The following is a 23,427-nucleotide window of genomic DNA, read 5'->3' on the forward strand; positions in this document are numbered from 1 at the left end:
TGTCTTTTGGGGCTGTACCCATGGCATATGGAGGTTCTCAGGCTAAGGGTACAATCAGAGCTGTAGCTACCGGCCTACACCACAGCCACAGCAATGCAGGATCCAAACCACATCTGCGACCTACACCACAGCTCATGGCAATGCTGAATCCTTAACCCACTGAGCAAGGCCAGGGATCAAACCTGCGTCCTCCTGGATGCCAGTTGGGTTTGTTAACTCCGAGTCACCATGGGAACGCCATCCGTCGCTTTTCTAAGATGGTGTTATTCTGCCTGTGGACCCCTGGGGAGGACTCCAGATCTGCTTTTAAATCAGCATTCAACCCGTCTCTCACCTCACGTTTTTTTTTGTTGTTGAACAGTCAAAACGTCCTTGTCCTGTGCAGCCCATATGAGCAAAAACCGTCTTTGTTCACACTCAGCAGCAGCTGCTTCCACTTACAATAAGTAATACTTACGTCGTTTTACAAATTGGATGTTTCTCTATGAAATATGTGAAAATCACATGGCTTTGACTTGCCTTGGGTTGTTGACTTTGTGTTTTGCTTTGGGCTTTGCAGCCAGCCTGTCTCGGTCGGCCTTCCTGTCTCAGAGATACTACGAAGACTTGGATGAAGTGAGTTCAACGTCGTCCATCTCCCAGTCTTTGGAGAGTGAGGATGCGCGGGCCTCCGGGAAAGAGGAGGAGGCAGCGGTCCAGGTCCCCCGGCACGCTCCTGTGGCTCGAACGCCCTCCATCCAGCCCAGTCTCTTGCCCCAGGCGACGCCTTTTGCTAAGTCTCCCCTGAGTCATGGTTCGCCTGCTGGGGTGGGAACTTCAGGTAAGTACACAGCGAGACAGGAAACCATCTCTTTTCCCTCAGAGGTTTCTGACTCAGGAGGGAGCTTTAACTGGGCTTTTTACTATCACACTTGTAAGTCGTGGGCTCCCACCCGTTTCTGCTAGCAAGTGTAGAAACGGCAAGACAGGTTGGAGAGGTGTGGTCCATAGGCCACTGTGAGGAGGAGGAGGAGGAGGAGGAGATGACAGGGTTCACACTGAGAACAGCTGGTGCCTTTCAGGTCCTCAGTCGCTTCAGCTCCTTCCTCGGAGCCGTACTCGGCCTCGGAGCTCACCGGCCGCAGTGCTTGTTGTCTGCAGTGGCTCACCTGATGTGACCTGTGTAGAGCTGCCACGCCTTCAGCTCAGAGCGCCAAGACTTGGTATTAGGGTGACTTCTGCCAGTGGCATCCTGGATGCCAGGTGCTAGAATGGAGAGGTTTTGTGAGAGGAGAGCAAGACGTCGTTTTCACTTGGCTTAAAAATTCTGTCTTGTTCAGGGTCAGAGGCGATGCTCATGTGAGGTATTTTAGCCAACAGAAGTGGGCAGGCAGGTCCCACACGGCGTCTTTGAAAGATCAAGGTGCCCGCCTGTCCGGGTGCCAGTGTTTTCCGTGTCAGGGCTTCGGGTGTTAACCGCAGCGTTCTGCCCGCAACCTAACCTGGAGAGTTTGCCGTTTCACCTTTCGTGTATTCTTCTATGACTCACGCTCTCACTCAGCCTTTCTTTTTCCTTCAGTGTCTACATCTCCGAGCAAGGTGATTCCTCAAGGGGCTGATAGCACGATGCTCGCAACCAAGACCGTGAAGCATGGTGCCCCTGGGCCTTCCCACCCCATCTCCGCTCCCCAGGCGGCCGCCGCTGCCGCCCTGAGACGGCAGATGGCCAGCCAGGCACCAGGTGAGATCCCCTGTGCAGAGGCCGATGGTGAGCTGTGCGGGGCCCGGGCCGGCTCCCTGGCTGCCTGTCGGAAGAGAAGACCCATGTGACAGCTCTCCCCTCCTCTGAGGGAGAGAGTTCCGAGAAGGCAGAGATTCGGTCGGAAACTTCCCGACCGAAGTTTTTAAGGGGGGTATCAGACGCCAATTCAGTTAAGGGGAATCAGTGGGGTTTTTTTGATGGAGATTTTAGTCCCTGCTTCAAAGCTCCAAATTAATCTTCGTAATTAGATCACCTAATAACCTTAGGATTGTCCCTTAGTATTTTAAGGATCCCGGCCATCCTTTGCAGTGGGTGCGTGTGTGCCTCTTTTGCTTTGTTTTGTTTTGTTTTGTTTTTGTCTTTTTAGGGCCACCCCCCCCCCCCGGCATATGGAGGTTCCCAGGCTAGGGGTCAAATCGGAGCTGCAGCCACTGGCCTGCACCACAACCACAGCAACGCCAGATCCGAGCTGCATCTGCGACCTACACTGTAGCTCACGGCAACGCCGGATCCTTAACCCTGAGTGAGGCCAGGGATCGAACCTGCAACCTCATGGTTCCTCATTGGATTGTTTCTGCTGCGCCACGACGGGAACTCCCGTTTTGCTTTTGAGTGCTGTGAGGTTCGGAGAGGTGAAGGCCACCTGGCCGGTGAGCAGCAAAGCCCGGCCTCCCACCCTGTGGTGTTCGTGTTGCAGTACAGCTCTTTCTTAAGACTGCAGATGTAGGATGGAAACGGATGCGCTGGTCAGCCTCTGTAGTCTGTCAGGGCTTGGGGCTGTGCGTAAGTTTCTGCATTAAAATTTCTAGGCGGTTAGCCTTGGGACTTCAGTTATCACCACCTAGCCATCTTTGCCAGCCAGTGGTTCTCAACTAGCGCCACCCTGGCCCCACCCCACTCCAACTGTTGGCAGTGTTACTGGCATTTAGTGGGTAGAGGCCAAGAATGCTGCAGAAAAATCCTAAATGTGCAAGACAACCCCACAACAGAGGATTATCCAGCCCCGAGATGTCAGCAGTGCCAAGGTTGGGAAACTGCTGTAAATCAGCTCGTTTTGTTTTAGCCGAATAAGATTGTTTTTTAGTTTTCTCACTGCTTAGAGCACGTATCAGTTTAAAGTCTGAAAAGTCACGGTGGTTTGATTTTGATTAAAAAAGAATTACATTTCTCTAGTAATAAAGGATTTCTCAGAAAAGTTCAAATATTAAAACCCTTATCAAGGCATCTCAAATAGATATGAAAGAGCAAAAACAAGGTAGCTTTTTAAGGTTCCGTTGAGCCTTCCGAAAAAATAAGAAGGCTTTGATGTTTTACTCTTTAGGGCCGCACCTGCAGCATATGGAAGTTCCCAGGCTAGGGGTCGAATCAAAGCTGCTGCCGCCAGTCTGCACCACAGCAACTAGGAATCCGGGCCACTTCTGCAGCCTACACCACACACAGCTCACGGCAACGCTGGATCCTTAACCCACCAAGCGAGGCCAGGGATCGAACCCGCATCCTCACGGATACTATTCAGGTTTGTTACCACGGAACCATGAAGAGAACTCCTGATGTTTTAAATATCACTTGGACCAATCAGAATCTTGGTGTTGTACTGAACAGGCCCAAACTCAAGCTGATTGAGTTGTTTGTTTATAAACAGGAGGTGGTGTCACCTCTATTATCATTTGGGAAGCAAACATTTATAAGGTGTGGGCACCTTTGAACATGAAGGATGAAATACGTGCCAGTGCCCCTGGTTGCTTCTCCGGAGGAGGGAGTCAGGGGAGCTGCCACGGGCCCACCATTGTACCTGGGCCACAGCTTCCAACTTTGCCCAAAATTTTGTCGGAAGAGAAACAAGAGTCTTGCTTAGGCCTTCTAGTGAACTATAAAATGCCATTAAAGAGCTCCGCTGTGGTACAGTGAGATCAGCAGCGTCTTGGGAGCCCTGGGACACGGGTTCAGTCTCCAGCCCAGTGGGGTGGGTGAACGATCCGGCGTTGCCGCAGCTGCAGCTGGCTCAGGTCCTGACTGTGGCTCGGATCTGATCCCTGGTCCGCGAGCTCCGTGTGCTTCGAGGCAGCCAAAAAATGGAAAAAAAAAAAAAAGAAATGTCATTAAGATACAGTTTTAAATTATAAGACACAAAAAAGACATGAAAGACCATAAGCCTGAGATAGGTAGCTGGGTGTCAACCCAAGCCCTGTTGGCGCTCCTTAGTTCGGGCCTCTTGGTCTCGTCCTCCATTGCTGCCCAAGCTCCGCTTTTCACGTTTTGCTCATTGTGTCTGTCTCACTGAGGCATGAGCTCCTTCAGAAAAGGAACTTTATTACACACATTTTTCGTATTCCTGGCACATAACAGCCTTGTTGGCAATGATGATCTCGTGTGAAGAAGTGGTCGAATGGGCGAATGCATGCTGGGTGGCAGAAACCCTTCGTCTGAACATGGCTAATCCGCTAGCTCTTTCCACCTGCTCTGTTCCAGGACGAGCCAGCAATGAGGCAGGTATCTCAGCTCCACCCTGTAAAAGCTGGCTAGAAAATTCCTTTTTTCTGAACTAGTACGTTTGATGAAATTGCACAAAGTTTCATCAAATAATATCTTTTTTTTTTCCCTTTGGCCGTGCCTGTGGCATGCAAAAGTTCCTGGGCCAGGGATCAAACCCATGCCACAGCCGTGACAGCACCAGATCCTTAAACCTCCGCACTACTAGGGAACTCCTGAATAATCTTTACGAATGTAGTAGGCCAGGTGTTCCGTTGCACACAGTGCTGCAGAGGCATCTAAGTGTCCCTTATAGAATAAGTTTGCATTCTGCTTGAGTCTGTGTCCCAATTTCTCATGCATAGCTGGGTCTTTTGATCCTTTACTACAATTGTCACCTCTCTTCTCTGTTTAAATAGCTGTAAGTACTTTGACTGAGTCAACTTTGAAGAATGTCCCTCAGGTGGTGAATGTGCAGGAATTGAAGAACAATCCTACCACCCCCTCTGCAGCCATGGGGTAAGTGGCTACTTGGCAGCATGGTTAGGACAGTGAATTACTCTGTGACGCCGATGAGCAGCCTGCAGGGAGCAGCGCTGCTGTTGTCTCGGGCTGCCTATGTTCCTGCAGGATGTTGGGTTCTAAGAGGGAGGGAGTGGACAGCTCATCTCGGGTACACAGTTGGGTTTTCAGGAAATTGTCCTCTTCAACTTGCAGTAACAGTTGCCTCATAAACCTGTCGAGTCACTCAGTGTGCTGTTTGCCTTGTGGAAGTCTGCATGTGCTACACATTATGGTTATTGGGTTGGTGTAGAGTTTGATTTTTGATTTTTTTTTTTTAAATATCCTTGAGGCTCCAGAGTTGACACTTGAACTCTCATGCAGACGATTGAGTCTCAAATCCCGGCGGTGGTCTTGAGATTGACAGTGTCCTCCCTTCCTTCCTGTGCCAGGCGTGCCTATTTTTTCAAGTTTCTTAGCTTTTTGTATGGAAAAAACAATCTTTTAAAAGGCAGCGGCTCTGTTTGGAGACTTCCAGCCTCTCTTCGTGCTTATTTGAGGGCTGAATTCTTGCTGCCAGAGCCGACTCTTCTCATTTTGAATCTGTGTTTAGAATTCATGGCATCGACTCCCTCCCCCTGCTCCGGGCAGCATGGCTCATCAAGTATGCCCGTGCCCTGTAGCTGTGTGTATTTTGTAGCCAGGATCGTAGGCTCTTCCGTGTCACAGGGAAAGGCTGGGGGACACTTCCTCAGTTTGAACAAAAGGATCGCGGGGACCAGCGTCCCTGACGCGGGGCGTCCGCGTCTGGTGCCCGTGACTAGTCCAGCAGCAGGGCAACCGCAGACCCTGTGTCTTTGCCAGTTCACATTAGCTCTCTCCTGCCCCCGTCCCCCAGGTCTGCCCACTGTTCTGTTTGGCTCTGAGCAGCCCTGCTTCGCTCGTCCATTGGCCTCTTCTTGCCACATCGGTCCATTTATCAGCACTGCCAGGAATTTCTTAGTTATCTCAGGGCCATACTAACAGCCAAAAACAAGCCTACTCACTTTCCTATCTGTGGTGACCTTGAAGCTTTGGTATGCTGTTTAGACCAAGATGGCATTTGTGGTTGTTGTGAACTTCTCAAGGGAAAAAACTATGCATTCGAGTATGGGAATCATAGGCAGGTTCGTGGTGTGGGGTAGGCAGAGAAAAGCCACTGCGAGGCAGGACGTTATGTAAGATGGGAAAAGCCAGCCTAATGGCGAAAGACACTCGGTCTGGCATCCTGAGACATCCTGGCTTAGCTCTTCACTGTGTATGAGAAACACTTCTTGGTGATTTCATTTTATCTCCTCTCAGGCTTCGTTTCCTTCACACGGTTCCTCTGGGCTGATCGTTGGTAAGGGCTTCGTTAAAGGAGCAATTCTGAGTTTGTCCTTTTTTCTGCCTCAACAGACGCAAAAGCTAAGAAGGAATCTTGAAAGAATTCTCCTCCTTTCTCCACAGAATTGGACTCTGTGACGGTTATTTACCTTCCATGCCCAGTGTGGTAGTGACTTTTTAATAACCATTCATTGAGTAATAAGTGAACACAAGTATAATTGATAAGTGGAAATTGGAAATTGGTATCTACCGCTTCCTCCAATAGGAAAGCTTGGGAGGGAAATACATTCATTATAACATAACTTACTTTCAGATTCTGTTAAGCAGTAGTTTCCTAAGGGCATTTTAAGTATTTAACTTTAGTTTTTTCCAAGTAGCATCTTGAAGATTTATTACAAGATGAGCTTGCATATTTCTGCCATTGGCATATCTTCTGTTCATGGGCCTCATCCTTTTTATTCATGGACTAGCCATCCTGTTTTCAGGAAGAGGGTTTTTATCTAGAGCAAACCCCCAACTGTCTAGACTCCTCTCCAGTGCTCCGTCACTTGATTCAGCAGATCCCTAGGGGGTGTCTGTGAGCATAGTAACGCCCTAGGTAGTATTTGGGGCACAGCCGTGAATAAGCCGTGCCATGGCCCTGCTTTGACGACACTTAGAGCTCAGCAAGAAGACAGCCCTAAACCTCGACTTGCCCATTACTCCAACAAAGCTTTAACTGCGGTATAGTAAGTCCCACGAAGGAGAAGCAGCAGTGAGGCAGGCCGACTGAGTCCGGGCCGAAGGGGAGGTTGGGGAGGAAAAAATATTTCAGCCGAAAGTGGAGCAGTGACAGAAGCTGCCAGGCAGGGTGGAGAGAGGTGTGTTCCGAACAGAGGGTGAAGGATGCGTGAAAGCCCAGACCTGCGCTGGGGCGGAGGTAGAAGAAGGCCAGTATGGGGAGGGAGTGGGGTGGATGGGGAGCTTGGGGTTCACAGAGGCAAACTCTTGCCCTTGGAATGGATGAGCAGTGAGATGCTGCTGTGTAGCACTGGGAACTCTGTGGGGTCACTTATGATGGAGCATGACAATGTGAGAAAATAGAATGTGTACATGTATGTGTAATTGGGTCACCCTGCTGTACAGGAGAAAAAAATGGTATTGGGGAAATAATTAAAAAAAAGGCCAGTATGTCTAGAGAGCTGGCTGGAGGTGGGGTAGGAGGAAAGCAGGGCCAGATGAGGTTAGGAATACATTGGGATTTTTGGTTGTTTTTTTTCCAAAACCACACTAGATAATATCATTCCTTTCAGGAATTTCAGCAGTCATTTATTCATTCTTTTTACAAGTATCTAATGTGCATTTTCTATACAACATGCACTGTTCCAGGTACTGGGGATAAAGCAGTTAACAGATCCTCCAAACCCCCAGACCCTGCCCTAGTCACGGAGACACAAATGATAAGTAAAATATATAGTATTTTAGATGGGAATAGGTATGATGGAGAAAATTAAAACAGGGAAAGGGTTCAGTGACTGTTGTCTGGGTGGCAGTTTTATTTTTATTTTTTTAATTTTTATTTTTGGCTTTTTGGCTTTTCAGGGCCACACCCACAGCATATGGAGGTTCCCAGGCCAGGAGTCCTAGTCGGATTCGTTTCCGCTGCACCATGATGGGAACTCCCTGGGTGGCAATTTGGGGTGGCCAAGGATGGTCCTTGTCATACATGGCTAGTGACCAGGCCGTATTTCTTTCTTTTTCTTTTTTCCTTTTAGGGCCACATCTGTAGCACATGGAAGTTCCTGGGCTAGGGGTTGAATTGGAGCTGCCACTGCAGGCCTGCGCCACAGTCATGGCAACACCGGATCCAAGCTGCATCTGTAGCCTACACCACAGTTTGCAGCAATGCTGCATCCTTAACCCACTGATGGAGGCCAGGGATTGAACCCACATCCTCATAGACACTGTCAGGTTTTTAACCCGCTGAGCCACAGTGGAAACTCCTAGACCACATTTTTTTTTTACCATTAAGCTCAGATTCTCCTGTCTTAAGTAATATTCTGCCTTGCAGTGGCTTTTGGCACTTACCATTTGAGTAAAGACCGAAAGACCAGAGAGCAGTTCTCATGAATATCCTCAGGAAAGCAGCCCCAAGCACTAGACCTGCCATGAGAGTGTGTCTGGCAGGTTCAGGAAGGAGCCAGGCAGCCACGGGCGGGGCGGCGGGGGCGAGAGGGAGAGTGGGGACGGGGCTGGTGGTTCAGGTCAGGGACCATCTGGTAAGCCTGCGTCTGGATCTGGCTGACCAGTGGATGTTGACTAACCTGATCTAACTTATGTTTGCTTTTTTAAAGCAATTTTTTAAAATACTGGGGAGTCCCCTTCTGAAGAAGAAGGCTAAGGATCCAACGGTAGCAGCTGAGGTTGCTATTGTGGCGTGGGTTCAATTCCTGGCTGGGGAACTTCCGTATGCCAGAGGCACAACCGAAAAAAAAAAAAAAAATATATATATATATATATATATATATATATATATATATATATATCTCAAGGCATAATTTACACACAGTAAAATTCACCTTTTTTAAGTATAAAATTCCATGAGCTTTGGTAAATCCAGCTGGTTTGGTTGACCTATAGTTTTAGTGGGAAGCTTCTGGTTCTTATATTGAGAACAGAGGAAAAGGGCTGGAATGGGGAGTGATAGAAATAGGGAGAACAGGTAGGAAACTTTTTATTGCAATAAAGTATGTGTGTGTGTATATATATATATATATATATAGCACATTTTATTATTTTAATCATGTTAAAATGTATAATTCAGTAACATTAAGTACGTTTACAATGTTGTGTCACCTTCAGCACTGTTTCCAGAACTTTTTAATTATCCCATTAAACCCCGTTAAAAAGTAGCTCTTACTCCCCCTTGCCTCTGGTCCCTTGGAATCTCTATTCCACTTTCTGTCTCTAAGAACTTGGCTCAGCGAAGCGAATCCATGAGGATGCAGTTCCATGAGGATGCATGTTCGATCCCTGGCTTTGCTCAGTGGGTTAAGGATCTGGCTTTGCTGTGGCTATGGTGTAGGCTGGCAACTGCAGCTCCGATTGGACCCCTTGCCTGGGAACCTCCATATGCCATGGGTGCGGCCGTGAAAAACCAAAAAAAAAAAAAATTGCCTATTCTGGGTACCTCATGTAAGTAGGATGATGTGGTATTTGTCCTTTTGCGTCTGGCTTGCTTCACTTGAGTTTTCAGATTTGTCCTTGTTGTAACATGCATCCGAATTTCATTCCTTTCTTGGCATGTATGCATGTATCCTGTTGTACTTACCCATTCGTCTGTCTTTGGCTGCTGGGATGATAGTAATGGTGCAGTGAACTGTTGTTGCACAGGCATCTCTGTGAGTCCCTGCTTTCAGTTATTTTAGGTAATGTTTGAGGAGGGGAATTGCTCGGTAATATGATAATTCTCTGTTTAGCTTTTTGAGCTAAACATAGTCCAGGCTGTTTTCCAAAGCAGCTGCACCATTTTATGTTTAGGATTGTTACATTCTGTTAATGAAATGACCCGGTTTGTCAAACAAGATGCCCTTCTTTCTCCCTTGTTCAGATTAATTGCTCTGAAATCTACTTTATCTGGTGTTAATGTAGCCAGTCCAACTTTCTTTGTTTAGTGCTTGCGTGGTGTATCTTTTTCCCTCCTTCTGTTTTGGACCTATTTTGTGTCTTTATATTGAAAACACGTTTGGGTTTTGTTTTGTTTTGTTTTTGCTTTTTAGGGCCGCACCTGCGACACATGGAGGTTCCCAGGCTAGGGGGCCAGTCGGAGCTGTAGCCGCCGGCCTACACCACAGCCACAGCAATGCCAGATCCAAGCTGCGTCTGCATCCCACACCACAGCTCACGGCCATGCCGGATCCCTAACCCACTGAGCGAGGCCAGGGATTGAAGCCGCAACCTCACGGTTCCTAGTTGGATTCATTTCTGCTGTGCCATGACGGGAACTCCTACAATGAGTTTCTCGTAGCAGCATGTAGTCGGGTCTTTGCTTTTCCCTCCAGCCGATAATCGCTGACTGCATTGGCGTACATGGCTCATTTATGTCTAACGTGATCATTAGCATGTCTGGGTCTTAATCCGACTCGTTGCTGTTGGTCTTCTCTCTGACCCATCTGTTCTTTGTTCTTTTGTTCCTCTTTTTTTCTGCCTTCTTTTGGATTGAGTAATTTTTTGATGATTTTAATTCATCTTTTCTGTTGGCTTCTTAGCTGTAGTTGTGTATTATTTAAGTAGTTGTACTAGGGTTTATAGGATACATCTTTAACTGTTATTATACTCCTAAAATCCAATGTAAGAATCTTATAATAATCTTCTAATTCTCCCCTCTTCACTTTTGTGCTGTTGTTGTATATTTTACTTCTGCCTGTATTATAAACTCCATGGGATGTTTTTATAAATAGTTGATTACCTTTTAAACAGACTAAAGTAAGAAGAAAAACACCTTTTATTTTCCCATGCAGTTGTTTCTGGTGTCCTTCCTTCCCTTGTTTAGTCCCAGGTTTCCATCTGGTATGATTTTCCTTGAGCTTGAAGGACTTCCTTTAACATTCCTTGAGGTATCTGAGTTCTTTCAGCTTGTGTGTGCCTGCCAAAATCTTTATTTCACCTTTGTTTTTGAAAGATACTTGGCCCTGGGTAAGGGATTCTAGGTTGACCGTTTTTTCTTTCACTGGTGTAAAGATATTGCCCCACTTTAAGAATAATAACTGCAGTGATTACCATAACCTTAAAAAAAAAAACCTTCATCCTTTTACTTCTTACAAATGTTCATCGTAGGAACCACGAGGTTGCGGGTTCGATCTCTTGCCTCGCTCAGTGGGTTAAGGATCCGGCGTTGCGGTGAGCTGTGGTGTAGGTCACAGATGCTGCTCTCACCTGGCATTGCCGTGGCTGTAGTGCAGGCCAGCGGCTACAGCTCCGATTAGACCCCTAGCCTGGGAACCTCCACATGCCGCGAGTGTGGCCCTAGAAAATGACAAAAAGACGAAAAAAAAAAATGTTCATTGTAGACAATATAAAAAAGCTCAGGTAGTTAAAAAGAACAAAATTAACATGACTTTTATTCCCACTGCAAGTGTTTCGTCACTGTTTACATGTTCATCTTTATCCCTTGAAAATTTAGTTTGTTAAAATAACGTTTGAATACGTGCTGCTTTGTAACCCGTTTTTCAACGTAATCATGAAACTTAATAACATTTTTCTGTGCCATTATAAATTCTCTTAACAGAATCCTGTTTTCGTATTTAATGTAGATCTTTTTAAAAGCTCTAATGTGATTCCAACTTGCATTATTTAAGTTTCTTGGCATTTAGACATCATGCCAAAACCAGTTTGATTTAGCTGACTTTTCAGTGGTATGTTGGAAAGTGCTTGAGTCGTTAAAGCCATAAAATTTGCCAACAGGAGACGGCAGCTGGTAGTTCCGGTCTCCACTGACGGACGCAAAAGACCCCTAAGAGTAGGAACCAGTAGCCTTTTTTTTTGTTTCTTTTTTCCTACTGACTGACATTTGGGGACATCCTTCTCGTGTTGTTACCAGCAACACTAGAGTAATTCGACACTTAGATCATTTTGCACACTTGCAGCCCTATCTGTTGGATAAACTCTCAAGTGCAAGATCTCCGAGGCAAGGCAGATAGCCGTATATGTGAGTGTGTGTACGTGGTGTAAGGTTTGTAATTGTTGTCAAATTCCTCAGTAGAGCTTGTACCAGTTTCTCCTTCCTGCAGGCAGTGTATGGCAGTCGGGTTCCCCATATCTTTGCCAGGATTATCAGACTTTAAGATTACTGCCTGTCTAATAGGTAAAAAAACCCCAATAGCTTTTGTTTTCACTCTCTTCTATTATTTCCTTTTTCTCTCCTGATTTTTTTGTTTCTTCAGTTGCTCTTGATAAGTGGTCCTGTCTCCTTTTTTGTCTTACCTTTAAATTACTACCAGAAAAGTTACAGTTGTTTAAGTAGTTAACTTTAAGACTTACCAAAATTAAAGTAAGGGGCTCTTTGGGGCCCTTTGAAAATGTTGAAATAGAGGAGTTCCCGTTGTGCAGTGGAAACGAAACTGACTAGTATCTATGAGGATGCAGGTTCAATCCCTGGCCTCGCTTAGTGGGTTGGGGATCCGGCGTTGCTGTGAGTTGTGGTGTAGGTCACAGATGCAGCTCAGATCCTGCGTTGCTGTGGCTGTGGTGTAGGCCGGCAGCTGTAGCTCTGATTCGATCCCTAGCCTGGGAACGTCCATATGCTGCAGATATAAAAAGCAAAAAAAAAAAAAAAAAAGTTGAAATAGGTAAAAGAATGGTTGGCCTCTTTCACAACAATAGTATGAATATTTACCTTGTTAAAATTCATTAACATTTAAGAGACCACTAAGAAAGGGCCTAGCCGACATCTTAATGTTTGACAGTCTTAACAACTCAGTTTTATCATTGTGTATAGCACACACATCCCTAGAATGTGCGTGTATTAGCCTGCCTGTGACAGCAGGCAGTGTGGATGGGGTGTAGCCAAAACAAAACCCTGCCTCCTGTAAATATGGTGGAGGCATGTGAGAAGGGCTTTGTCAGCCATGGAGAGATGAGGGCAGCCCCCAGTTGAGAGCCAGAAAGGATATGGAGTCCTCCAGCATGAAAAGCTGGATTCCACCAACAGTCTGCCTGGAGAGAGCTCATGTGCAGAGCCTCCATCTAGAATGCAGCCCTGCTCGCTCCCCCATGAGGCAGTTCAGCCGTGCTGACCCATAGGACCTGGGAGACGACAAGTGGGTGATGTTGCTTTAAGCTGCTGCTGCTTTTTTTTTTTTTTTTTTGGTCTTTTCCAGGGCCGCTCCGGCGGCACATGGAGGTTCCCAGGCTAGGGGTCCAATCGGAGCTGCAGCCACCGGCCTACACCAGAGCCACAGCAACGCAGGATTTGAGCCGAGTCTGCGACCTACACCACAGCTCACGGCAACGCCGGATCCTTAACCCACTGAGCAAGGCCAGGGATCGAACCCGCAACTTCATGGTTCCTAGTCGGATTTGTTAACCACTGAGCCACGACGGAAACTCCTGCTTTAAGCTTCTTAAAAAGAGACTCCTCTCTGTTCAAGGCAGGGTTTGAAAGCGGTTTGTCGTGACATTTTCCCGTGTTTATCATATTTAATATTTTCACCTCCACTTGTGTAGTGCTTTTTATCAGAGTGGCCTGGGTTATGGAGAGTCAGAGAACTTAAGCTCTCTTGGAATTGTTTTTCTCCAAGAACCTCATTTTACTACTCTGGGGGACCTTTGTGACACCATTACTCCTTCCTGAAGCAGTGCCCTAGCTGGCTGGAAATGCAGACGTGGTTTGTAGACTCAGGTAGTAAGTACAGGTTATAGCGCCGTTTTCTGCCCGTGGTCCTTGGGTTTCTGTTTTCAGTTATGGAACAGAGCACTCAAATGAATTTCTGATGATCTCTTTTCAGGGCCACGCTGCCAGGAAGTAGAAAACAGTCATCCAGGTGTGGTGTTTTCATCTCGAACATTTCTAGTTGTTGATTTCCATTGTTTTGGTTCATGATCGTCCCCGAATCTTCGAAGCCCTTTATTCGGTGGCATACTATGCTTTTCTGTTCGTCCTCTTGGATCATAGTGGGTCCGATGAGGTCAGTTGATTCTTCAGCTGAGGGCACTAAACAGCATTTCTCTGCGGGGTTGTCAGGTGGCCCGGTGTGTCAGTATCGTGAATCCTAACTTGGTGTGTTTGGAGATTTAGAACACCCAAAAGAGTCATAGCATTATCACGAGTAAATAGAACAATAAATAATTATACCTCATCTGCTTCATGCATAGCTTAGTTTACCATCAAGTCGTAACTAAATTGGGAGTGTCAGAAGTGTTTTAAAATTGGATGAATTGCTGCTTTCATTTTTATTTGCAGTTTCTTTTTTGCTTATCTTTGAGAAAACAGGAAAGATTTTCATTTCCCTTGTGATTTGCATGCGCTCACATCGTTTTTCCCCCAAGCGTGCTGTCTGCCCAGGGATTTCTCAGTCCCAGGAGCCTCACTCGCATGTTCTTTTTCTTGGTGATTCTGCAGCAGAGGGGGAGCAGTGGACCTGTGCACCTGCTTGGTGGACTATCTCAGGGGACAGGGATGTGTTTCTTCAGAGAGCTGGTTGTGTATAGGTTCTTCTGTCTTCAGTAGAAAAATAAAGAGGGTTTTATTTCATTGAAAATAACTCCATTTTTCCTACTCTCTCAATGTAATAAAGTTTTTGCTGGGAAAGGTTCCCATGTTATTCCAGCAGAGTATCCTAAGGTGATTTGGAAGATTGTTAAGTTGTTTTGATAATTTTTTTCTATGAGGCATGAGCTTATTTTTGTCTTTCTTCTTCCAAGTTAATTTTTTTGGTGGAAAATTATTACTCCTCCCTAAATGGGAGTCTGAAAAATAAAACCAGGTCCTATAATTGCTAGTGCTCTCCATACCAGTCAGTGGAGCTCTGGGCTGAGGACAGATAAATAACAGTTGCCTGCATCCTGTGTTCAGGGTTAACAAAAGGTGGTGGGAACTTTCTACAAATGCTAGATGCACTTTGCATACGACAGCAGACGTGCAGGCTGGAAACAGAACGTGGTACCTCGGAGTCTCTGGCTGCTGATGGGATGAGCCCTGGGCTCTCGGGGCTGGTTGCTGTGCGCAGCCGAGGTTTCTCCTTTGAGCCACGCAGGCTGCAGATCACGTACAGCCCAGAGATCCCGCCGAACGTTTTCTCAGGTTTGGGAAAGAGACTCGGGAATGTCCCACGTGATCTGGGATAGTGGTGCCGTGTTAGGGACGAGGTGGGGAAAGCTAACTCTCCAGGGAAGAGAAAGATCTACTACGGAATATTTATAACTTTTTGCCTTAGAATGGCAGGAAGAAAATAGATTTTAGGGCCACTGCTTTGACTTTTATGCAAAGACTGAAGTTTCGTGTAAAGGATTTTACTCTTCAGTCAGAAGAATGTGAGGTGACTTGGGCCAGGGTCCCAGACATCTATATTCTACCCAAAATTGGTATTATTTTTTTTTGGACAGAAGGCTGGCTGGGGGCCGAATGTGGTTTTTGCCTCGTCACGCCTTTCTCTTGAGTGTATGCTTTGTGTGTTTCAGCGCTTCAGTGCCGTACTCTGCAGCCAAGACTCCTCACCCCGTGCTGAGCCCCGTGACTGCTAACCAGACTAAGCAGGTAACTTGCCAAGTTTTGCTTTGCTCACGTGACATGCAGTGACTGCCTTTGTCCCTGGAGACAGTACTCTTTGAAGTCCTGATGTTGATGAAATGACCCGTAAGTCTGACAAAGGCTTGTGATCCTTTCCCCGTAGTTTATACCAGGCTTTATGTAGTAGGTCGGTCAGGACCTGACACTGTCTTTGGGGGCCGTTTGACATTCTGCATCTAGTCATCTCCAGTCGTGGCTCTGATACCTTGTATTCGTATGGACAGTCTGGGTTGGAATTTACTTTCATTTAACCTGCCTTAGTTAACCCAGACTGCCGCCCCATGCAGTAGACCAGACAGGTGTTCGGGTATGTTCCATTAATGAAGGCTCAGGGGACTGACGCAGGCTGACCAGAGCTGGAACCCAAGTCATCCGCCTTCTTCCTGTCTTCTGCTTTGTTCATTGTCCCTTTCGGTATCAGCCTCTGGGGAATAGGGTCTCATGCTTTCTTCTGCAACCTCGGTTTTTCAGACCTCGCATATTCAGTGATTTTGTTATGTCTACTTTCTGGCTTTTGCCTGGTAAACATTGTCTCTTACAAAACTAGGTTATGTTATAAGCAGTTGAGCAAATCCGGAAGAAAATGATAGGAGATGGCTGAAAGGTAGACCAGTGTTTCTCTGAAACTTTCCCGAGAGAACTTGGTTCCTCTGCTGCTCTAATATCTGTCTCTAGAAAAGTGATTTTAGATCATGTTTGAGATTGAACCTCAGAACCTGCCATAGTGAGTTCTCAGACTTGGCATCCTGCTCCTTAGTTTGCCATGACTTATCATGGCATTTAAACTATTAGCATTTAGTGTTTCTTCTGGAGGTTTCACGTTCAGATACGGGGACCCATGGTAAAGCGTAAATCATGACAAACGAGAGTAAAAGAACATCGACTGGAGATGGATAAGTTGAAGAGTTTTGCTTTTTAACCTTATCATAAGTCTATTGATGACCAGAACTTATTCTATTCATTTTTCTTTTTTTTGTTTTTTCTAGGGCTGCTCCTGCGGCATATGGAGCTTCCCAGGCTAGGGGTCTGATTAGAGCTGTAGCCGCCAGCCTGCACCACAGCCATAGTAACATCAGATCCGAATTGAGTCTGCGACCTACACCACACAGCTCATGGCAACGCTGGATCCTTAACCCACTGAGCGAGGCCAGGGATCGAACCCGCAACCTCACGGTTCCTAGTCGGATTCGTTAACCACTGAGCCACGACGGGAACTCCTCTATCATTTATTTCTACCTTCACTTGTGTATCACATGTTCCAGCGCCTTTCATGTGCCAAGTGTTGTGTCAGGCACTGAGGCAATTACCACGAGCTAGACAGGCGTGGCTTCTTTTTTGGTGCTTGCAGGATATTCCTGTCTCTGATAGCATCCTACGTGTGGTAAGCATTTAAAAACATGGGCCTAGGTTGAAACTTAAAAAACAAAACTAAGTAAAAATGTTTGTGCTTGCTTCTTTAAATTATCATTTAACATGTTCCTTATTTCAGAAGCTGGTTTGTGGTTTCACATAAATGCTTTGCTTCTGTTCTAGGGGTCGCTGATAAATTCCCTAAAGCCACCCGGGCCCACCCCAGCATCCAGTCAGTTGTCTTCTGGTGATAAAGCTTCAGGTCAGTTTGTACTTTTGTCTTAGTGAAAATAAGGTATTTTCTAAGCTCCACAATGGAAGTAACTGTTCTGGATCACAAAGGCAGCTGATGTGAAATCAGGTAAAGATGCATTTGAAAGGCCTCAGGTACAGTTGCTGTAGAATCTCTGGGAAATTAACAAGCCCTGTGAGAGCAGTAGGCGAAAACCTGGCTTTGAATGTTTTTCCTGAACAGGAGCACAGATGCCTTTGCTGGATGTGGAAGTTGAGAGCAGAGTGAATTGGAACATTGAGCTAATAACTCTGTTTCTTCTACTAACAGGAAAGAGACTCTCTCTGGAGTTCCAGCGACAAGTCCAGAGATGGGGAAATACAGAAAGGAAAATGGATCTGACAAGATATGATCTCAGAGTAGATCTAATTCAATATTCCTGAGCGAGGCCAGGAATTAAACCCTCGTGCTCATGGGTACTAGTTGGGTTCATTACCGCTGAGCCACTATGGGAACTCCATCAAGGATTCTTTGGAGATCATTTGTCTCTCCTGAAGTTAAGAATCAGGAGTTCCTGTCAAACCTGGAAGGACAGGCCTCACTCATTTTAATGGGGGCCTGGGACCTCACTGGACAGTTGTACCCTGTTAAGTTTTACCAGTAGTCAGGCAATAGTTCAGGTTGTCTTTGTTGTTGTTTTTGTCTTTTTCTAGGGCCGCATCCGTAGCATATGGAGGTTCCCGGGCTAGGGGTCGAATCGGAGCTGAGGCCGCTGGCCTACGCCAGAGCCACAGCAATGCCAGATCCAAGCCGCGTCTGCAACCTACACCACAGCTCATGGCAACGCCAGATCCTTAACCCACTGAGCGAGGTTGGGGATCGAACCCACATCCTCATGGTTCCTAGTCAGGTTCGTTAACCACTGAGCCACGACAGGACCTCCAAGATTGTTTTTAATTTTTCAAGATTGTACGTAGGGCGGCATTGGGCATCCTTGTGCACATCCTCTTGTGTCCTAGTGGTGTTTTCAATAATTTTACAGATATTTACCCCTAGTTACTTAAAGAAAAGGTGTTTTTTCTTATTCTTCGGTTTGGTTTGGTCTTTTTAAATGTAATTCCCCCACTCCCCCCTCCTTTTTAAAAGGAGAGCAAGAGGGAAAAGACTGTAGCTCATGCCCACACCATTAGTAGGTGGCTACAGCAGGAAGAAGCAGAGAGGGCGAGGGACTGCCCTTCTCTGTATTACAGCCAGTGCGTGTCACCTCTCTAATATAAAAATACAGATACATTACTTAAATACAGAAATGTGGAGAGAAAGCAAATAGCCATGAAATCACTCACTACTCAGAGGTACCTAGTGAGCATTACCTATTTCTCTTTGGATTTTCTCCCTTTGGTATATATGACTTTTCAGTAATTAAAGAGCTATTTTTAAAGCCTTCAATTTGAACGACACTCCTGTTGTTTTCCTCTTTCCTGGAAAGGGGAAAGGGGGATGTGTCTAGGACTGGAACTGACGGTGCCAGAGCCAGAAAGAAGGTTCAGAGGCCTCGAGCACGACTCAGGCGACGCTCTCCTTCTGGCCGCCGGCGCATCATGGGTGCGCTCCGGGGCACCACGCGTTCGGTGCCACAGAGAACGAAACTGGAATGGTGTTTCTAGCTGGCTTTTCCTAATTTTTTTTCCCCCCCTAATTTCAGGACCAGGGGCAGCCAAGATAGAAGCAGCTGTGACTTCCACTCCATCTGCTGTTGGGCAGTTCAGCAAGACTTTCTCCTTTTCTCCGTCAGGGTCAGTAGTGAACTTAAATTTGGTGGCAGATCACTAGCAACCTTACAGACAGCTTCCGCTAACCTTGCAGTAAGAGGTTGACTCATATGTGTATTAACGGCACAGGATCGTGGCGTTCTCATCACTATAGCCATGCATCTGATGATACTGGCAGTAGCTTAATGTCTCATGTCAGTCTGTTTCCCCTCTGATTCAGGTTTATATGTGTATTATTGCATATTTATTTGGTTTGTTTTTTAGAATAAGCCTCATTTTCTTTTGGTAGTGGGGGTCTGGTTGATCTGGTTTATCACACAGATACTTTCTTTTTTTTTTTTTTTTTGTCTTTTCTAGGGCCGCCCCTGCGGCATGTGGAGGTTCCCAGGCTAAGGGTCTAATCGCCGGCCTACACCACAGCTTACAGCAACGCCAGATCCTTAACCCACTGAGCGAGGCCAGGGATTGAATCCGCAATCTCATGGTTCCTAGTTGGATTTGTTTCCATTGCGCCACGATGGGAACTCCGTGTCCGAAGAATTTTTACCATCGAAGGGTTGTGCATTCAGTTCCGTCAGAAAAGCCTCTTAAGCTGTTTCAGTTTATGCGTTTGTAACCAGCAAAATATCCTTGAACTTCTTCAACCTTAAGAGAAAAAAGGAAGATAGAATAGAATTTGACAGGGAAAATTGCATGTATTTTACTGTAAATCATTATGTTTTATACTTATCAAAGGTAGGGGGGGAGCAAATTTTAAAGAGTAGGTCAGTGCCAGGAGTTATTGCATCTCTTACAAATGCTAAAGATTAACCTTTATTTCTGTGAACCAAGAAGAACCATTATTTAAGAACCCTTCTTAAATAACTTGAAGCGGTTTGGGTGCTCAGGTCAGTGTTTACCTCTGGTAGGTAAAATCTCTTCACCAAGATTGAGACAAAGAGACTTGTTTTTTTCTAATATGATGAAATGTTTACACATCTTCTTTGTCCATTAGATGAAGCCAGTGATGGGTAAAGGAAAAATCTAAATCCTTACATTACTTATCTATATATAACTATAGGTAATATGCTTGGTTCCTAATATTTTATTTATTTATTTATTGTCTTTTTACCGTTTCTAGGGCTGCTCCTGCGACACATGGAGGTTCGCAGGCTAGGGGTCCAATCGGAGCTGTAGCCGCCAGCCTACGCCAGAGCCACAGCAATGCGGGATCCGAGCCGTGTCTGCCACCTACACCGCAGCTCATGGCAACGCCGGAACCTTGACCCACTGAGCAAGGCCAGGGATCGAACCCTCATGGTTCCTAGTTGGATTTGTTAACCACTGAGCCACAATGGGAACTCTGATTCCTTATATTTTAAAGCTGGATGGTTTTAAGTGTGCTATTTGAGCTTTTCTCACAGTGAAGAGTCTATTCTGGTTCAATTTGTGCTGAATTTTCTTCTTTGGCTGTGGTGTAAAGAAAATGTGCAGAAGGAGAGGAGAGGGGAGAAAGGAGTCAGAAAAGTTTCTGAACCAAGTTTCCCAGTCCCAAACTAAGCATCCTGTCCAAACAGCAGAGACAGTGGCTGCTCCTCTTTGATGCCATCCATCATTTCCCCAGTGCTCTGTGTTCTCCTGACGTGCTCCTAGGTCTTGGGACCATCCGCTCATTCCCGCAGGCACATTCCTAGTGCATTTCTTTTTTTGTTGTTGTTTTGCCATTTCTAGGGCCGTGTCTTCGGCACTTGGAGGTTCCCAGGCTAGGGGGTCTAATGGGAGCTGTAGCCACCGGCCTGCACCAGAGCCACAGCAACGCCGGATCCTTAACCCATTGAGCAAGGCCAAGGATCAAACCCACAACCTCATGATTCCTAGTTGGATTCGTTAACCACTGAGCCATGACAAGAACTCCCCTAGTGCATTTCTGGTTGTTGATTTCTTTGTTTATTTGCACTGTGCCAGCAGCCACCCCTGATCTCTAACCTGCTATGCCACAAGGGAACTCTCCCTAGTGCAGTTCTCCTCTCCTTTGCTTTCCTTGGACTAGGTCCCCACCCCAGCCTCTGCCATGGAAAGCTCAGCCATTTTTTCGAGGCCTTCTCGCCTGCTACTCCCTTCTTACCTCTCCCTGCTTAGAGAGCTTGGGCCGGCTCTACTGCATCGAAGCTAATGTGTTTTTACTTTGTTGACGTTTATCTTCCAGACTCTAAGTCCCTCGAGGGCAGCTTGTGTGAACGAATTCTGAAGTGTACTATTAAAAGGGCAATGGTGCACCTTAGGTTTGTTCCCTTTTAACTTGTCGTCTTCCACTCCCTAGGACTGGATTCAATTTTGGGATGATCCCACCAGCACCATCGTCTAGTTTCACTGCCGCACAAGGTACAGTGTCTGCGCGGCACAGCATTACTTTTGCGTCTCCCCCTAAACAAGGGCGGGGGGTGGGGTGCTGATGTGTTGACATTTTACTTGCTGTGCTGAGTCTTGCTTACAGTATCTGCAGGGAATTTGATGTTGGTCTTGCGCATTCGAAATGGGCTGAAATTAAGAAATTGTTGGGAAGGACTTCTGTCTTCATAATTAAGAACAAGGAAAGGAAGCAGCAGAGACCCTGTATAGCACAGGGAACTATACTCAGTATTGGTAACGACTTATGAGGGAAAAGCACCTGAAAAAGTATATACATATATTTATATGTAACTGAATCACTGTGCTGTGTACCTAAAACTAACTGTACGCCTAAATCCAACTGTACTTCAATTTTAAAAAATTAACTTAAAAAAAGCTTAAATGAACAGGGAAAAGATTTGCTTCTAGAAAAGAGGGGCTGTGCTTTAAATGTTAATATTTACACATAAATTAGAATTTCTTTCTCTACCTTTTTCATATGTCATTTAAACTTTTGTCAATTTATAGGATGAGATGGACATATTACTATAGAAACAGGAGGTTGAGCTCATCGTTTTTCCTTGACAACCCTTCAGAAAACACACTGGTCCCATGAGTGTTGTTAGCGATCTGCCAACCAGCAAGTTTTTAATGTTGTAGAAGCATGTGAGGGCCTGTAAGGAAACCAGATGCATTTTTATGTGCCTTCTAGTTCTCAGTTTTAGTAGTTGAGCTTATATTTCTTTTACTTCTAAGAGTGATTGTCTCAGTTTACAGAAGTGATCTCTTCTAGAATCCAACATTATGCCTGGGACCCCTGGAGTTGTAGTTGTATTTCCTTCTAAGGCTTTTGCTTCCAGTTGCATTTAACACAATTTCTTGTGAGTTTTCCGGTATTATTGCTAAGCTTGTATAAACGTCGCTTTTAATGGCCACCTAATTTCCCTCTTAAGGATGTGCCGTAATTAACCATTCACCTGTTGGACATTTCGGTTCTCTCCAGGTTCCCCTGTCATAAATGAGACAGTGACCGTCTTTGATATGTTCATTTTACAGATACTTTCGAGCGCTTTCTATGTGCCAGTGCAAGTGGTAAAAGTTTTTTGGTGCAAAAGAGATCTCCTGCAATCTCCTAGAGGAAGGTCAGGGGCTGAAAGCATAGCAGACGTCCTGAACATGTGTGGCACTTAGGGCGTTCGTGATTTCATTCCTGTCTCTGGGACAGCAACTCTTAAACTGTTCTTCCCACTTAGCTGTGGCAGACTACCCTGGGAGCCCACCCTCTTCTCAGTCCCAACTGCTAGAAGAAAAACATCTCAATGATAGAAAACATTGGAGAGGAACACAGTAATTGTCAAAAATCATCAATGGAATAAATTTTTGATAAAACACAGTAATAGTTCCATAAACATTGTCATTAATAGAAGAGACAACAGGCCAGACCCTGAACAGCTCAGTGTAACACCGTGATGCAAAGAGGGGCTTCTCGAAATGATCGCTGTTAGGAGGGACTCTGGTGGGGGTCCCGGGAGTTGGCGACAGCCGGAGTTCTTTTTGGTCTTTTGGTCACGACATACAGCAGCCTGATGTGGGACTGTAGCTCCCAAACCGGGGATTGAACCTGGGCCGCACCAGTGAAAGCGCCGAGTCCTAATTACTAGACCACCAGGGAGTTCCCCTTTTTTCTTTTCTTTTCTTTCTTTTTTAAGCCAAACTTTTTAAAAACACTGTGGAGTTAGAGATACCAACATGCTCTTGTGACAGACTCATTTGAGTTTATAAATATCAGATTTCAGGTACTCTTACTTACTGGCCACTCTTTGGAGAGGCCTTGTGAGCACTTTCGGTTATATTTCATTTAATCTTCTCGACGACTCTGTGAGGTACATGCTGTTAACCTCTCTGTCCTGCACGTGGAGAAAGCGAAGCCCAGGGAGGTCAGGTGACTTCTCCAGAGTCCCGCAGCTGACAAGCGGCAGAGCCTCAGAGCCACCCCAGGTCCTTGGCCAGCAGGCTGCACTGCCCCTGTAAAAGCACTCATGGGGGAGAGCCCTCCAAGTCGCCCTGAATTGTCGGTAAAGACAGTGGCCTGCGGCGGACACTTTGCCCGTAAACCCAAAGAAAAGCCTTGCATTTGGGCTCGGGTGCTGGGCTGTCAGGAGGTCCGGAGGCTTGTACTCCGCCAAGAGTGTTACGGGGGAGACCCCACGGGGCGGGGCGGGAAGATGCCTTGTTGTTTCTCTGAGGAGTCCGGCGTCGTTTCCCGTGCTCTAGATCTGGGTGTGCGCGTATGTAGTGGTCCCAGGAAGGAGGAGCGTTCCCTTCCCTCCAGTGAGGGGACCCGGCTCACGTTCCCGCGGGAGAGCGT

General features: G+C 46.1%; 1 protein-coding gene across 3 annotated transcripts in view; it reads left to right on the top strand.

The window, feature by feature from the left end:
• The window catches only part of NUP214 (nucleoporin 214), a 106,720-nt gene that overhangs the window by 53,000 nt on the left and 30,293 nt on the right, over positions 1–23,427 (top strand). For 2 of the 3 annotated variants that reach the window (XM_047768719.1, XM_047768718.1), the window contains exons 22-28: positions 560–820; positions 1,559–1,720; positions 4,630–4,729; positions 15,233–15,308; positions 16,875–16,953; positions 18,626–18,716; positions 20,992–21,053. In XM_047768719.1, the coding sequence (XP_047624675.1) occupies positions 560–820; positions 1,559–1,720; positions 4,630–4,729; positions 15,233–15,308; positions 16,875–16,953; positions 18,626–18,716; positions 20,992–21,053 (831 nt within the window). Of the gene's footprint in view, positions 1–559; positions 821–1,558; positions 1,721–3,238; positions 3,258–4,629; positions 4,730–15,232; positions 15,309–16,874; positions 16,954–18,625; positions 18,717–20,991; positions 21,054–23,427 lie in introns of those variants that run through there. The other variant, XM_047768720.1, reaches the window with a different exon arrangement.

The sequence above is a fragment of the Phacochoerus africanus genome, chromosome 2 (assembly GCF_016906955.1).
Source record: "Phacochoerus africanus isolate WHEZ1 chromosome 2, ROS_Pafr_v1, whole genome shotgun sequence".
Lineage (NCBI taxonomy): Eukaryota > Metazoa > Chordata > Mammalia > Artiodactyla > Suidae > Phacochoerus > Phacochoerus africanus.